This window comes from Pempheris klunzingeri, chromosome 20, assembly GCF_042242105.1.
Source record: "Pempheris klunzingeri isolate RE-2024b chromosome 20, fPemKlu1.hap1, whole genome shotgun sequence".
NCBI lineage: Eukaryota > Metazoa > Chordata > Actinopteri > Acropomatiformes > Pempheridae > Pempheris > Pempheris klunzingeri.
The window spans coordinates 20,265,939-20,282,457 of NC_092031.1; the positions used below are offsets into that span (position 1 = coordinate 20,265,939).

Here is a 16,519-nt window from a genome sequence, read left to right on the forward strand (position 1 = left end):
TTGCTTTCCTACATCTGTAGTTTATGTCAGTAGAAAACAAAACAAAAACAAAAGTTGATTGATTTAAGTAAGAAAAAATAGATTTTGCTCACCTATTCACTAAAACACCACAAGGCTGAGTAACGCCAGGATCACCAAAATAGTTTTTGTCTACAACTCAAATGTGATGCTGTGGTTTTATTCAGATTCTCCGGTGTAATAAGCGCATTCTTCCTGAGGGTACACTATGCTTTGCTCATCCTCCCCTGAATTGTTACCAGGCAGGAGAAGAAACTGCAGACAGCCATAGGAACTACAAAGGTATTTATTACTTCAAACAATATCTTTAAAGGAGCATGTGTGATTCACATTGGCTATGTGGCTGTAAATCTGTAGATGTGCTTTATTGCAGCTTTTTGGATTGGTGTTGTTTTTACAGGCACTCTGGTCTGACAGCAGAGCTTTCCTCTTCAAGCTGTAGAGCCTGAGAATGACACACACACACGGACACAAACATCACACTGGGACCATGGGATGCAACAGAAGATGAACCTTTACCGTCATATCTTAGAAAACCACAAGAAAACTACTAAGCCCTTTAAAATATGCAACTGTTTGGTTGTGCCCCATTTTTTTTTTAAAGCCGCACTCATCAATATTCCCATGAATAATAAAAGAAGCCAGATTCTTTTTCCTCAGGAGTTTGTGGGAACTAAAACGGACTACTGACAGTCTACTACTACTGAATACTGACATACATCTAGTAGAAGTAGACACAACTCCAAATGAATGCTAATGTTGTTCTGTGCATATGGGAAACTTTTCTTTTGTGCTTGTTGTGTGCATTGTGCTTTTTAAAGTGTTATGTCCTCAGTAGGAACCAATGGCCACTGATAGCAATAGGCATGTCGGAAAGTATTCAAAGTCTGTCTAACACAAAGTCAGGTTGGTCATTTCAAGGAGTTTGTTACATAGTTACATAATAAAGGACGTCACATGATCTTATCTCTAAATGTACTTCACTTTGTTATTCACATACCAGCCTTGGCATTTATTGTCTCTATTATAAGACACTTTTTGTTGACTGCCTTTCTTTACAACAGACATTCATCTCTGTTCAATTGACTTTATTCCACATGTTAAAAATGTATTCTCATATCATAGTTGAATTTATCGGCTTTGTGTCATTTTAAGCTTGCAAATGCAACTGTTCCAAACCTATGTACTACCTCTAGCCCTCTGAACATCAACCTCAGAGGGCCTGATGGGAGCTGCATGCCTAGTTAGAAAAACTCAAATATCCTTCCCACTCACAGAGACAGAGCTTTTCACTCTGGGCCTTCTTTCCTTGTAGCGGTCTGAGATTTTGTCTTGAAAAAAGCTTTCTGAATAAAACATGCCGTGATTATTATTACCACAGATACAAGAGGAGGGGGGTGGGGGGAGGGTATAAAAACCATTTACGAGAGTGCAGGCAATCTGTGACAGGCTAAAAACCAACTGAAATATCCCAGTGAAAGCACCAGGTCATGGAATGGAGCTCTTAATTCATCAAAAAATTCACACTAAAAACACCAGGACAATAAGTAGAAGTGTACTCTTGACCTATCTTCTATTAAATTTGAGTTTTCAACATTAGAAATTGAGATGGAGTTGGACTTCACATATTTAATTATATTAGAAACTAGTGAAATGCCTATATCCTGCAACACTATATACAATGCATACATACACATATAAGCTTGCAATAGAACCCCATACATTATTCAGAAGTTAAAATCCTGTCTGAATTGTACGCATTCCTGTCTGCATTATTAATGTGCTCTAACTCTGTGGTCAGGTTTAGTATGTTTGTACAGTAGTCAACGATAGTACACCTCACCATGTGTAGACCTCTGTGTCACTGTAAACACCAGACCCATAAAAATTCCAAATACTAAATAATATTAGCCTAGTATATAATGAATGATAGATTCACTAATGGATTGTGTGAATAGTAAAGAAACAAAGCAAACTTAAGACAGTGGGGTATGAAATATAGACTGCTTATGTTTAGTGTGATGACACAGACAGTCAATGCTGTCCCTCACTCAATCCATCTGCCAATCATCACCTGTTCATTTGTTCTGGAAAGCAGGCAGAGCCATTCACAGGAAGTAGAGGTGAGTGGAAATGCCTTCCTTCAATGGAGTGAGAGCATCCTGGCAGTTGAACACCTCAATGGTCCTCTGGAAAAGAGTGCATTCATATTATCTAATTGCATACGCACACATGTGCACGCGCACACACACACACACACACACACACACACAGAGAAGATGCCTCACCTCCATGCCTGTCAGTAGCTCCTCTCTAGGCATGGTGAAGAGAAGCTCATAGAGTCTGTATTTCTGAAACAGACTAGCCAACATACAGGATGCACAGGATCAGCTGCATCACTTTCACCATTAAAACACAATAAGCCTACAAGAACACAGAGTCATGTTACATATCTATCTTCTATCTATACTTCCTTGCAGACAGTAAAATCAGTTTAATTTACTGAAATATTTATGAGAACTTTGAAAAGTTCATAATATAAATGAGTCTCAAATGAAATAAATGAGATTTAGCCGTTACTTTTTCCTGATTTTAAAAAGACTGAGAAGCCAAAATGTCCCCTGTTTGCCCACTTTCTGTGTTTCAGTAAACATTCTGTGAGTTCTGTGAGTCTGTGTGTTCACCAGGATATCAGGTCCTCCAGAATTAATCCAGTCAGCATGCCCATTGGCCACACTGTCCCTTATAGACTGGCATAGAAATGTGCCTGTCAGCTCCATATACTGTATGCTACTGGTGTGTGGCGGGTAAGGCCAATGTGGGTTACAGGTGGAGCCTTAGGACCATTTTTGTGACTATAAAGCCCACATGGGAGGACCTGAGTTTGAGTGTGAATCATGTAGGTTAATGTTGGGGGTGTGCCAGCTCTTTACTTTTACTTTAGACTTTATTGTCCCCAGGGGGGAAATTCTTTTTCACAGCACTGTTCCATTTGACACAACTGACAGTCAGACAGTAGACATGACAACACAACAACAGCAGACTTACTTCAAAAAGAATCAAAAAGAATTAATAATAATCAATAATTATACTGATTAACAGGCCTTAATAACACACTTCTTTAAAAGAAAAAGATAGCCAATTTAACTGATTCGGTCAATTTAACTGATTGTTTTAATAAAACAAACAAACTGTTTGTTAGTGTGTGTGTGCGTGTGTGTGTATGTGTACGTGTATGTGTGAATATGCAAAAGAAGGGAGATGGGGAGCCCAGCCGTGTGCTAGTTGAGATAAAGGAAGTCTACAAAGACAGGAGAATCAAAAGGTGACTAAAGACAAAATGGCTGCCACTCAAACCAACTGGTGTGTGTCTCTCAGTTGAGGCCAACTTTTGTGGATGTACATGTGAGTGTGTAGGATAAAGGATGGTTAGTTTGCATGCAAGAGCCTGCTTGTTTCAGGTAGAACTTTGCATTGCTGACATGAGGAGATGGCAATGACAATAAAACTTTCTGATTCTGATTCTGATCTGCTTTGTACAGGCCACACTAATGCAGAGAGCCAGCAGCTGAGGGCCTCCTCAGCCTAAGAGATGATCCCAGCAGAAGAGGTAGAGCAGCAAAGCTGGATCCTCAGCAAAGTCCGGGAGAAAAGAGAGCCCCAGGGGAGAAGAGAGAGAACAAGAGGGGAGTTCTGCTTTCATTGACCTGAAGATGTCATGGGTCATGTACCACACAATGACCAATGGTGGTGAAGCGTTGCATTTCGGTGTGACAACCTACGGACTTTGGGAAAGTAAGTTCAGAAAAGGAGTCCTTTTGTTCAAAGGAGAAAGAAACATGTGGTTCCCACCATCTGAAAATGGTGTGAGCCCAATGTTAATCACTGGCTAGAGTATACTAAGGTAACCAACATGGGGTCTGCATCGAGCAAATTGATGGACACATTTGCAAGCCAGCATATCGGTAACTGAACCACACGGACATGTTTTCTGGGTCTTAAAGATTTTGCTTTGAATACCAGACAATTTTCTTACCTGTTTCTGATATAACTTATGAGTGCCATGGCTTGCTCCCTGTCTAAAAGTGAAGTGGTGTCTTCTGAACTTGAGGGCTGGCAGGCAGCTCCTAAGGCCTTAGCAAACTCCATCAAGTTCTCCACTAAAGCCATCTGTTTCTCTGAAATATGACGAAAAGCACAAATTAGTGCTGTGATGCTGATACATTTGTCAGGGTGTGTAGTCTTTTCTGGATATGATCAATCAGTCTTTACTAACAGGCTATGTACCTCAGTCCTTTAAAGTAGCAGTAATTAAACCTCTTCTGAAAAAGTCCACTCTTGATTGAGGTGTATTAGCCAACTATAGACCTATATCCAACCTTCCCTTTCTCTCCAAGATCCTTGAGAAAGCAGTAGCCAATCAGCTGTGTAATTTTCTAAATACCAATAGTCTATCTGAGGATTTTCAACGCATCATAGCACAGATGCAGCACTTCTAAAGGTTACAAACAACCTCCTTATGGCATCAGACAGAGGACTTCTCTCTGTACTGGTCTTGTTAGACTTGAGTGCTGCATTTGATACCATTGACCATCACATCCTATTACAGAGACTGGAACACTTAATCAGCATAAAAGGAACCACATTAAGCTGGTTTAAGTCTTATTTATCAGATCGATTTCAGTTTGTACATGATGACAATGAGTCCTCCATCCACACTGAAATTGGACATGGAGTTCCACAAGGTTCGGTGCTTGGACCAATTTTATTCACGTTATAATTTATATGCTTCCTCTGGGTAATATTATCAGGACACAGTCCATTAATTTCCACTGTTGTGCAGATGATACCTAATTATACTTATCAATAAGGCCAGATGCTGTCTCTGTGCTATGGTTCGCTCTAAAACACGACTGAAAATCCTCAAATAGACTATTGGAATTTAGAAAATTACACAGCTGATTGGCTATTACTTTCTCAAGGATCTTGGAGAGAAAGGGAAGGTTGGATAAAGGTCTATAGTTGGCTAATACACCTGAATCAAGAGTGGACTTTTTCAGAAGAGGTTTAATTACCACTACTTTAAAGGACGTAGCCTGTCTACTTCCTTAAGTAGCCCAGTAGGAATGGGGTCTAGGAGACAAGCTGACGGTTTGGATGAGGAAATTATTGAAGCCGATTCAGGAAGAAAAACAGTCCAAATGCACATTAAGCCCAACAGCTGTTTCCATGATTCCTAAGTTTGAGGTTGAATCAGAGCCTGATCTTTAAAGAAGCTCATGAAGTCGTTGTTACTGAGCTCTAAAGGAATACAAGGATCAATGGAGTTCTGGCTCTTAGTCAGTCTACTTAACGTGCTGAAAAGGAACCCAGGGGTGTTTTTATTATCTTCTATCAGTGAGGCGTAATAGGCAGGTCTGGCATTACAGTGTGATTCTTCTAATTTGGTGGCACGCTACATCCTTTCAAGTTTTTGCAAATTTTGCTTAAGTTTGCGGGTCTGGGAATTATACCAAGGAGCTTGTCTCTTTTCTTTAATTATCTTCTTTTTTAGAGGGTCGATGGAGTCAAGTGTCATTGGCATTGACCGTGCAGCACTATCGACCAGATAATCGATTGGGGGCTATGATTAGCATTGGGGTCTTCTATCGTACTGAGACATGGCATTAGCTTAAATGCTGATGGAATCCCTTTTTTAAATTTTCAAATTCTTTTGTACTTAAATTTCCTCACCATGCAACAATCATATAACTTTGAGAGGCAGAGACAGATGAATGTACAGTCAAAAATCATAAATCCAGGCAAGCAGGCAATGGTAGAATCTGACAAACCGACTGGTATAGATGAGTATGAGTATGAGCTGATGAGTGAGTGACAGGCAGACAAAACGGTGTGTGTGTGTGGATGGTAAACTGTTGTGAAAAAGCTGGCGGGTGCTGACTGGCAGATAGGCAGATGGGGTGTGCCCAGGAGGGTGGGGTTTAGGAGCAGGAAGCTACAGCAGTGTCCATGACAATCCGATTTAATGAAGCACACAATTAGGATGCAGTGACTAAGAGTAAGAGATTCTTTTAAATAGGTCAGAAATAGTTAGATCCATGGAGGTGTTGTAGTTACAGACCTTTTCTACCTCCCTCTCTACATAACTACCAAGTAAAGTAAAACTTGACTATAATTATTTTTAAAATCAGAGTTCCAAAAACTACAATAATAAGTATTTGAATGAATGTTAAAGTGGCGGAGGAATAGTAAAGATGTGTGGAGACGAAGCAGTGGATGGATGGAAAGATATATAGTGTGTGGTATAGTGTGCCCTCCTCACCTCTTATGTTATCCAGCAGCATGTGCAGCACAGCCATGGTGAAGGAGGTCTGTGCGGGGGTGAGGTTGGACTCTTTTGCCCACCAGAAACCGCAGACATAGTAATCCAGCAGGGCAGCTTCCCTCATACAGGTTTGATGGTTGCTGAAGCCCAGAATCTCCTTTATTTCCCTGCAGACAGCAGGGAACAGGTCTGGATAAATACTGTTTCAGTGCAGCTGTAATTGTACACTAAAATAGAGTCACTTCACTTCGGATGAAACATCTGGTATGACATCAGTGTGTGTTTTTTCTTTTTGGTGAATTTGTGGGTTTTAGCAACCAAAGGACAGTTCCTCTAGAAAAACATGTTTATTTTAAAAGCTGGCTCCAGTTGTTTGCAATAAATTAAAAAATTTAGGTCAACAACATGGCAAATATTTAAAGACTTCAGCATTACTCCCAAGAGATTTATGTATATATATATATATATGTGTATATATCAATGAGGATACATTCAAAGTTTTTGAAAGTTCCAGATATAGATATATATAGCATCAAACCTGTATGAGGGATATATATACATATATATTTGAAGGTCAGTCAATCTGGAACTTTCAAAAACTTTGACTGTATCCTCAAGTATGATGAAACTGGCTCTGGTTAGAACTCCAGCACTCTATGACAGGTTTCACACCATTCTTCCTCACACATGGTCATGAAGCCAGGATACTTCCTAATCTGTTGTTCCCTAACAGCAATCCATCGTTATCTACTCCAGGTACTCCTGCAGACTATGTTGCACAGTTCACCCAGAAACTTTGATCAGCCTTCAGTTCTGCTGCATTGAACAGTGTGTGTGCCTGCGAACAGCAGAAACAGCTGTATCACAAATGCGTCCAACACCGTTAAAACAAAAACTTGCTCCACACTGGAAAGGCCCCTTTGAAATATTGGAGTACCTTGGATCTAATGTGGATTCTCTTGCAGTGATGTATAGGATTACCTCCTGGATCAGCCTGACAAACCCCAGATTATTCATTACAATGTTTCTGTACCAGATCATGGACTTAACACACCTGAGTGTGACCCATCTGTCCAGTCTCAACTCCTTCACTTTACTGCATTGTCTGCAGCAACGACGAGCCACAACGTACCTGGCTGCAGCAGTGTCCCCTCACTGGTCCCTCAGATCTGCCGGACAGAGCCCCACTCCCACTCTCCCCCATCACCTTCTCCTTGGACTAAGTGTCTGACTGCTTCCCCCTCTGGTCAAGTCATGATTAGGAGGTCCCCTGCTGTCCCCTCTTCATGTTAGACCTCCCAGATATCTTATGGACTGTGTTCTTCAGTGGGACTGTTAAGTGGGTTTTGGACGGAGGGCGCCACTCGGGGATGCAAATTATTACCCCTCCAGCAGTTGGCGCTCTAGGCGACCGTCTATATGGCCTATGCCTTGAGCCGGCCCTGTGTACACATTTACTCAAGCATCTTCAGAAGCCTTCTGAACCCTCTCTCTCCATGCAGAAGGTGCTAACTCTACTCACGCCTCAAGCTCGCCCGCCGCCGTCCCGCTCAGCAGCTCCCGGATCCGTTGTTGCGGCAGGACGTCCCACTGGAGGAGCGCCTCCTCTCTGAGACCGGGGGGGGGGGGCACTCTGCTGAAGTCACGTTAAAGATAAGACAGCAGGCAACACGTGCAAACGGCGCAGTCATCACCTGTAAACGTATTATCCTTTACTTTTGGCGGCTCCCTCTTCTCACGACGCGTCGCTCCTCCGGCCATGTTGACTGTGTAGTCGTTGCTATAGCAACAGCCCCACCAGACTGCAACGTCAGCAGGTTGCTGACAGGCCACACACTGAGCAGGTGTGAGAGCTGTGAACACAGGTAAGACACGTGAGTAGTGTCACAGTTGGAATCAGACAGCAGTACGATTGTACTGCTCGGTTTATTAATATTTCAGTGCTTTAATGAATTCACGAAGACTAAGAACCGTGGTCAGAATCAGAATTACTTTAATAATCCCCAGGGGGAAATTGTTTTTGTTACACACAGCTCCAAAAAGACTAAGAATAAACTTCAAACATAAAAGTAAAAATCTATACATAGAAAAGTACATTTTAAAAATTATGTATTAAAAATTATTATTACAAATTATTAGGTATTATTGAGGTAAATTATTGCACCAGGTGAGTCCAGAGTCTTATAATAATACATACCACCACATACCACCATAATAATACCACTACTAATAATGTATAACAACATGTACATTCAGAGTGAGGAGATGAATTGTATAATACCAATAATACTACTACCACCAACAATAACATATAACAACATGTACACTCCGAGTGAGGAGCTGTATTATGTAATAATAATAATAACAATAATAATAATCAGGTGAGTCCAGAGTCCAGGCTCCTCTCCTCTCTGGTGAAACAGTTCATGTACTGGGTGAAGTTGGGCAGTGCCTTTGCCATGGTGACATGGTTGAAGTCACCCAAGATAGCAATGAGTGCACTCGGGTGTAGAGTCTGTATGTCTGTGGATAAACTGTTTAGCCATTATAAAAAGTATTTTACTAACTGCAGGTAGTATTGTAAGCATGCGGTATACTTCGAAACCTTAGATTTGTTATTCAGAGCCAACAACTGCATGTCAAGTGCATGTCATGGCAGTAAACAGAAAGATGACATAATAGTGGGCAGATGGAGGCGTGGCCCAGCTCCTTTTCCCACGCCTCTGCAGCACACAAAGTCCCTCAGACCACTCACATAGAAGTCCTCTGTCCCCTGCAGCAGCCAGAGCTCCTCCAGTGTGCTTCACAAACTGCAAGACTTCAAGCGCCATGTTCTTCAAGTTCATTTGCGCCGTGGTGACCAGGTCGCTCTTTATCCTCATCTCTCTCATAGGAGTGTGGAGGGTGGTGTGGGTGAAGGACAATGGACTCTACTGGTTTCTCACCATACTCTACCTGCCTCTGGTGGCTGAGATGATCGTGACCCTGAGGAGAAGGAGGGGAAATGATTACAAATGGTACAAGCTACTGAATTCCAATTCGTTATCACAGAACAAATAGAACACTTAGCTAGAATGTAAGTGAGTTGTAAAGAGAGTAAAAATGATAAACATACCTCCCTACAGGTTTTCTCCAGCTATCCTCCTCTTCCTCATCAGTATCATCCCATCAATATGGATTTTAGAGCTTCATCACCAGGAGAACAAATCCGCTATCTCACGGGTATCACCATATATTCTACTCTCTACCATATTCTCATCTGCTCTGTGAGCCATATCCCTGTGTTCATTTACAGTGTTAACCTCTGTGCTGCTCATTTTAGTGTGAAAAACTTGACTCGGCTGAAAATATTAAGAGTCTTTTTAGACTCTGGAAGAACTCAACCAATGCCAGTGAGCCACCCGAGGTAGGTTTCAGAGTAAACTTCTATGGTGGTTATTGTTGTTTCAAATGCTTGTCCTGAATGTAGCTTTAGTTCACATAATTAGACCGCAGAGAAAGAGATCTTTGAATTATCGCATTGTAATAATTACATCAGTGGAGGGCTGTGGTCTGTACAAACTGTTTTCTAGGTTGAGAAATATTGAGAGCATTTGGATGTTTTTCAGTCAAGGTAGGATGGTACTTTTCCAAAAAAAATTCATTCTTTGTTTAGCGTTACTAAATGATAAATATCTATGTCTTTGCTGAGTCCCACATCATGTAATTTCCTGCACTTTTGCTTTCCATGTGCTAACATGTCTAGACAGTGGGGCTCTTTTACCGGCACAGTGTTTGGTAATGCTGGTTCACCTCAAAGGGGCTGTTGTAAGGCTGCGGGTGTTTTTTCCCTTATAACCCAAGCACATTCATAGAACAGGCTGCTTTTAATGAAACGATCCACCCTCAATAAAAACAATTACAAGCTTAACATGAAAAGTCTAGTCTGCTCTGTAAAATACTGTAGGCTGTGTGTTTTCGCTCGGCTTCCTCAATTATTTTTCTACAGAGACGTATTTTTAACCCGCGGTGCTTCTCCTTTTACTTTTACCTATAACCTTTTCTAATGTGTAGATTTAAAATGAAAGTATCTTTTCATGAAAATCCAGTGACGTTTTGTTTACAACTGCATCACTGATATCAGCAAATTTGACTAAACCTAACTAAACCTTAACCATTAGACTATAAGATCAGGAAATGCATAGACTTTTGAAACTGGGTTTTGTAAGGCACTGACAAACGATGATATCTTGCCAACAGTGGTGTCAGATCAGAAGACACAGTAATCTTTTAGATCATTGGTGTCAGGTGGTGTGTTTTTTTTAAATTTTGGATGGAGCCAGGCTACCTGAGTCCATCTGTTTCCAGTCTTTCTGCTTAGCTAGGATAACCACACCTTGGCTCCACTTGTTAACACACTGGCATGAGATCGACATCCATCTTCTCATCTAATCTGTGGAAACAAAGCCAATAATCATATTACCCACAATGCTGAACTATTCCTGGACAGAAGAATTAATCATCTCTGGTGTGGAGACATTTTGGGTTTAAGACCAATGAGAAAGGAGAGCTAACTAACGTAAAGGAGCTAGTAAAGACAAAAGTAGTTTTTGTGACAGGCCTGGTGATTGGTATATACATGACTTTGTGGGCCTGTAAAACATCTGATGCTGTTGCGTTTCTGTGTGTGACTTCTTTTCATGTCTACACACTACAGGGGATCCCTCTGTCTTCTGTGTGTGCCAACGCCTGGATCCTGGCTTTACACCAAATCCTGCTCATTTTACTGATCTTGGGGAAGTGGCTGCTGCCGGCCGCTGGTGAGCTGAGCAGAGACCAGCTCTCCCAGTTACTGCTCATCTTTGTGGGCACAGCTGCTGACATACTGGAGTTCACGTCTGAAACACTGTCTGACATCAAGTGAGTGAGAGGGGAACAGAAGGGATGCTCATTGCCTTTAAAACAATGAGGTGAAATCAAATGTGTGTGTGTGTGTGTGTGTGTGTGTGTGTGTGTGTGTGTGTTTGTATGAGACAGGGACAGCAGTCCAGCCATGGTCTACATTATTCTAGCTGTGTGGACTTGGAGCATGCTGCAGTTTCCACTGCATTTCTCAGGTACAGCACTAACATGGCTTCAAGCCAATTTTTCATTTTATTCTCTATTCATTTATAAATATACATAGAACACATACTTATGTTTAGGTTTAGCTAAAGATGCATTATCAGCTCTTTATCAATTCTTTATCATCAACAAATTGCCTTGCAATGTGCATACATCAACAAACAGAGCTGCATAGCTGTGTGCAACTTTTTCCCACTGAGCAACTCTTATTTTGAAGGGGCTACTGTCACTACAAGCTATGAGATCTGGAATTCCCTGGAATGGGAATATAATATTTGATGACTCTCAGTTCAGTTCAGTGCCAATGCAGGAAGTAGTGTAGAGAGATAGACGTTAGATGTTTTTGCTTGTACAAGTGGCAGCCTGTTACAGCAGCTCTTGCCCAACTTGTTTTCCTCTTACTTTTTCTTATTTTTGTTTTTATCTAACCTGTTATTTTAGTGTTATTGTTTTCATTCCAAGTTTAGTATGCAGCCTAAAGTCTCCGTGGTTGCTTTGGCCCCTCTGCTGTTTTTTGCACTTTTCACGACTGTGTCAGGCCCCCCCGGGAGCGGCCATGGCCCTACTGTTTGTTGGGATCAGCTGATGGCGCTCTGTAACACAGCGGTGCTGCCCAAGGAGAGGCCCGACGTTCCCTGCGAGCTGATGAGGAGGAGATACAGACCCGTCCTCCCATCCACCATCATGGGGAATGTAAGGTCTCTCCCCAATAAGATGGACGAACTATCTGCACTGACCCGTGTTTGCAGCAGTGTTTGTTAATAGCTGGTGTAACTCTGTTCATCACTGTTAAAGAACAACTCTGCAGCAGGGACACTGAGCTGTTAGCAGTTAGCATGAGGCTGTACTACCTGCTGCAGGAATTCTCGCATGTTATCACGATAGCTGCGTACGTCCCCCCCCTCTGCTAGTGCTGATGTAGTCTGTGATGTCCTCCACACTGTCACTAGCAGGCTGCAAACACAGCACCCACAGCCCCCCCCTTCTCATCTCTGGGGACTTTAACCATGCCAATCTGTCCCACCCCAGTCAGCCCCGCTGCAGCCCCCCTCGTCTGCCCCACCCCCTTCCCCATCTTCTTCGACCTGTCTTGGATACATGACCCCACAGCTCACCCAACCCTACCGCCTACATACTCCAGTTCACAGCCCCCCTGCTCCAACCTGACCCTCACAGCACTCCAGGTGAGGAACCAGCTCAGAAAGATGAAAATGAGGAAGCTCCAGGCTCCTGAAGTCCTGCACAGACCAGCTGTGTGGGATTGTGGAACACATCTTCAACTTGAGCCTGAAGCTGGGGAGGGTGCCACAGCTGTGGAAAACATCCTGCGTGGTATCTTTCCCAAGACTCCACACCCCCGGGACTTTGGCAGCTACAGGCCGGTGGCATTATCATCCCACCCAATGAAGACCCTGGAGCGCCTGGTACTTGCTGGTGAGCCCTGTGATGGACCCACTTCAGTTTGCCCACCAACCTGGCATCAGGGTGGACGACACAGTCATCCTCCTCCTTCACCGAGCTCTCTCTCACCTGGAGAAGGCTGGAAGCACTGTGAGGATCCTGTACCTTGATTTCTCCAGTGCTTTCAACACAATACAGCCAGCGCCTCTGAGGGACACCTCACATCCTGGATTCTGGACTACCTCACCAACCATCCACAGAATGTGAGGACACGGGACTGTGTGTCCGACATGGTTGTCTGCAGTACGGGACCCTGCAGTGAACAGTCCTGGTTCTTCTTCACCCTCCACACTGCAGACTTCTCCTACAACTCGCACACCTGCCACCTGCAAAAGTTCTCTGATGATTCTGCCACCGTTGGTCTCATCACCGATGGAGCTGACAGGGAGCACAGAGAGCTAACGCAGGACTTTGTGGACCATTGCCAAAGGAACCATCTCCGGATCAACACGGGCAAAACCAAAGAACTGGTGTTTCCACAGACGCACAGACGCCCCTGTCCTGGGTGTTGGTGGGAGAGAGGAGGATGATGGCAAAGCTATCATCCATGAGACAGAATGACTCCCACCCCATGAAGGACACACTGACAGCACTGGAGAGCTCCTTCAGCGACACACTGCTCCACCCTCAGTGTGTGAAGGAGCGATAGCGCAGGTCGTTCCTTCTGGCAGCTGCTCCCAGTAGACCACACTCGACCTAAACTGACAATAACAGCACTATAATGTACACCAACTGTGCAATATATTTATTTAGAAAAACCTCAGTCTGTGCAATATATTCATCCATTCCCCTTATTTTTTTTTTTTTTATATCCCCCCATGTATATTATATTGTTTCTATTTTTATACTTCCAGTCTTATCTGTACATATTTTTTATATCTCCTCGTGTCTGCTGTGACATTGTAAATGTCCCCGTTGTGGAACTGATGAAGGAATATCTTATCTTATCTTCTCTACTGTAAGTGAACCCCCTTTGGCCAGCCCTGCTTCCCTTTTCTTTAGTCCGGACTGCTGTGAAGGCGCGAAGGCAATGCATTCGTCAGGCAGCCACCACAAAACACTTGACCTTTGTGTAGTGCATGCGCGAAAGGGCAGGCAATGCTCAGTGCTCACATCAGCTTGAGGAATAATCACCATGGCCGTACTTGTACAAATACATGACACTGACCAGATCCATCGACCAAACCTACATTTATAATTGAATCACTAATAGGGGGCTATTTTACTTTTTTGGTTTATGTGTGATATATGAACAGGTGAGTACTTCTTTCAACACAACAAAGTGGCAAACCTTGTTTCCATCAGCCTATTTTCAACAGGCAGCTATGTTAAGTGAAAAAGTTCTGATAAACTCACAGTAGACTACCTGCAACAGAGAGCTTTCGCTGCTAAAGAGTTGGTGGAGACCAAAACAGAGCTAAAAGGAGAGTGAATATTGGACTTCCAGTACAAAAAAGAGACTACAGTCATGATATCAAATAATACAGTGTATATAAGTGTCAATTAAGTTTTGAGAAAGCTGATCTAGACTAATGTAGTGGTCACTCTGCCTGTGAAAAAAACGATCCACCAGACAGCAGGTGTTTGGAACAGCAAATACTTGAAAGAAGGGGGATTCCAACTGTGACATATCAAACAGTGATTAATAGGACAACAGATGTTTTTCCAATGAAAATATTGCAGATTACAACTGATGCAGCTGACCTCAGTTTCTTTTCCTTTTGTCTTAACAGTAATGGGTGCATCCTCAGACAACCTCGCCGAACCTGCCCACTCTCGCCTCTCTCACCTCAGGACTGATATCTGGAGCATGGTAGAAGCTTTGTTTATCCAGGATGGGCCTTTTCTGGTCGTCCGACTCACTGTCATGATCTACTTTGATGTGGTGCACCAGATGCTGATCTTCTTCGCCATTAAAAACTTTCTGGTTGTCATCCTCAATATCTACCGGCTTTCGGTCCTCATCTGTGACAAGACTTCCTGAGTCTGGATATTACTCTGGATGGCGTTATGATTGCAAGTCACGTTTTAGTGTATCTGCGTGTCTGTCTTTGAATAACTTCAGACTCTGTGTGTACATTGTGTACAGCAGTAGTCCAATATGTCAATTTTAGCTATCAATGATACTGCAGTTAACTAACACAGTGTTATGTCTTGTCTAGTTTGTTAAGTTTAGTTCATGCGTTATGTATTTCCTCTTTTATTGTGGCGTTCAACTTCTCCCTCTTGTTTCAGGCTTCTTGACCTCCTGCTCCTGTGACTGTCTGCCCCTCCCTGATTGTTTCCACCTGTGCCCCCTTCCCTGCCCCTCTCCTGTCCCAGATGGTCTTGTGCCCTTGTGTCGAGCGTTCCAGCATCCTAGTCAGTGTTAGAATCTTGTTCAGAGTGTTAGAGTCTAGTCAGGATTGTATTAGTCAGTAAGTATTTTTTGGATTGTGTGGATCTGTGTCTTGTTTTTGGTGCCTTGTCTTTGTTGATTGTGTTCAACAATAAACTGCACCTTTTACCATCTGTTTGCCTCGTGTTGAGCATTTGGGTCGTAACACAAACGACATCCACACACTTTCTAGAATGTACAGTATGTATATCCGAGTAACAGAAGAACTGATCACTTGTGCAGAGTGACTGATTAGAGCTCATCCGATGATGCTAAAGTCCTGTTGAAATATCAGAAACTAACTCAGCACTCAATGCTTACAACAGTAAGAGCACAAGAAAAGCTGTAGTCTGCGATTAAATTTGGTTTTGAGGTTTTTAGTATATATCATTTCATTTTATATTATTTTCTTTCTACAATTTCAGTACAGATCCGTACTCATACCAGTCATTGTGCATTTACACTACAATCACACTCACCCATTCACACATCATTCCTACAGGAGGAATCCAAGTTGGAGACATAGCTTCAGCCCTTAAATCTTTCACCCAGAGAGTTTTGTAACAAATCAGACAATAGATGTATGCATAGACACGCTGTAGTAGATGACAGTAGTCAGGTAACATAGACTCAGTAGCTAGTGAAGAGGTTCTTAAAATCATGACACAGTTCCAGCTTCAGAATGTCATTTTTCCCAGGTGTCTTTTTGAAGCTATTCATGTGGTCACCTATAAATAGTTTTTAGCCCATTACTCTGTGGTGAAATTAAAAACTATGTTTCAAATGGCTTTTCCATTTTCATTTTGGTACGGTCATAGAACGGCATGCGAAAAATGAAAATGCTCAAATGTTTGCTCAAGTAAGTGTAAGTGAGTGTTGTAATTCTAATGTGGGATTATATTTCCATTCTCCAATTCACGTTGTTTTAATGTGGCCTCCATGGGCTTTGTGGGGAATTTTATTATTACTTTTGATCACTACTTTTAAAAGGCCAATTATACAATACTGAGCCTCAAATTTGTACTAACTGCACTAAATATATATGTAACTGAGTAAGTACTAACAACATCATATATAACCAATTACAGAACACTGGATTTGAATTAACACTATTAATGTATTGATTAACGTTATCACAAACTGTATGACCTTTATTTGAACTAACTACATGACCTGTGAGTGAACTAATAACACTATATAACCAATCATTAGAATCATTTGTGTTGCTAACACTG

The 16,519-nt window shown here is 42.3% G+C and overlaps 2 protein-coding genes across 2 annotated transcripts; one reads left to right on the top strand and one right to left on the bottom strand.

Annotated features, from left to right (window-relative positions):
* Positions 1-305: 305 nt before the first annotated feature.
* cabcoco1 (ciliary associated calcium binding coiled-coil 1) lies at positions 306-8,104 on the bottom strand. The gene is made up of 7 exons (XM_070852457.1): positions 8,027-8,104; positions 7,866-7,945; positions 6,341-6,510; positions 4,055-4,196; positions 2,307-2,379; positions 2,093-2,207; positions 306-463 (listed from the first exon to the last, which is right to left on the bottom strand). Exons 1-6 carry the CDS (start codon positions 8,102-8,104, stop codon positions 2,127-2,129), a joined length of 624 nt encoding a protein of 207 aa, XP_070708558.1. The 3' UTR covers positions 306-463; positions 2,093-2,126.
* A 1,068-nt stretch (positions 8,105-9,172) lies between these two features.
* Positions 9,173-14,909, top strand: tmem26b (transmembrane protein 26b). The gene is made up of 6 exons (XM_070852406.1): positions 9,173-9,360; positions 9,469-9,565; positions 9,666-9,749; positions 11,040-11,242; positions 11,360-11,439; positions 14,641-14,909. The coding sequence occupies exons 1-6, from the start codon at positions 9,173-9,175 to the stop codon at positions 14,889-14,891; spliced, it is 903 nt and encodes a 300-aa protein (XP_070708507.1). The 3' UTR covers positions 14,892-14,909.
* Positions 14,910-16,519: the final 1,610 nt, after the last annotated feature.

Excerpts from the sequence above, each read along its gene's own strand:
- cabcoco1 (XM_070852457.1), bottom strand. The coding sequence starts at position 8,104 with ATGGCCGGAGGAGCGACGCGTCGTGAGAAGAGGGAGCCGCCAAAAGTA. Across the intron at positions 4,197-6,340 it reads GCTGCTGGATAACATAAGAG|AGAAACAGATGGCTTTAGTG; the intron begins GTGAGGAGGGCA and ends GTCATATTTCAG. Across the intron at positions 2,380-4,054 it reads ATAAGTTATATCAGAAACAG|TCTGTTTCAGAAATACAGAC; the intron begins GTAAGAAAATTG and ends TATGTTGGCTAG.
- tmem26b (XM_070852406.1), top strand. The coding sequence starts at position 9,173 with ATGTTCTTCAAGTTCATTTGCGCCGTGGTGACCAGGTCGCTCTTTATC. Across the intron at positions 9,566-9,665 it reads ACAAATCCGCTATCTCACGG|TGTGAAAAACTTGACTCGGC; the intron begins GTATCACCATAT and ends TGCTCATTTTAG. Across the intron at positions 11,440-14,640 it reads GTTTCCACTGCATTTCTCAG|TAATGGGTGCATCCTCAGAC; the intron begins GTACAGCACTAA and ends TTGTCTTAACAG.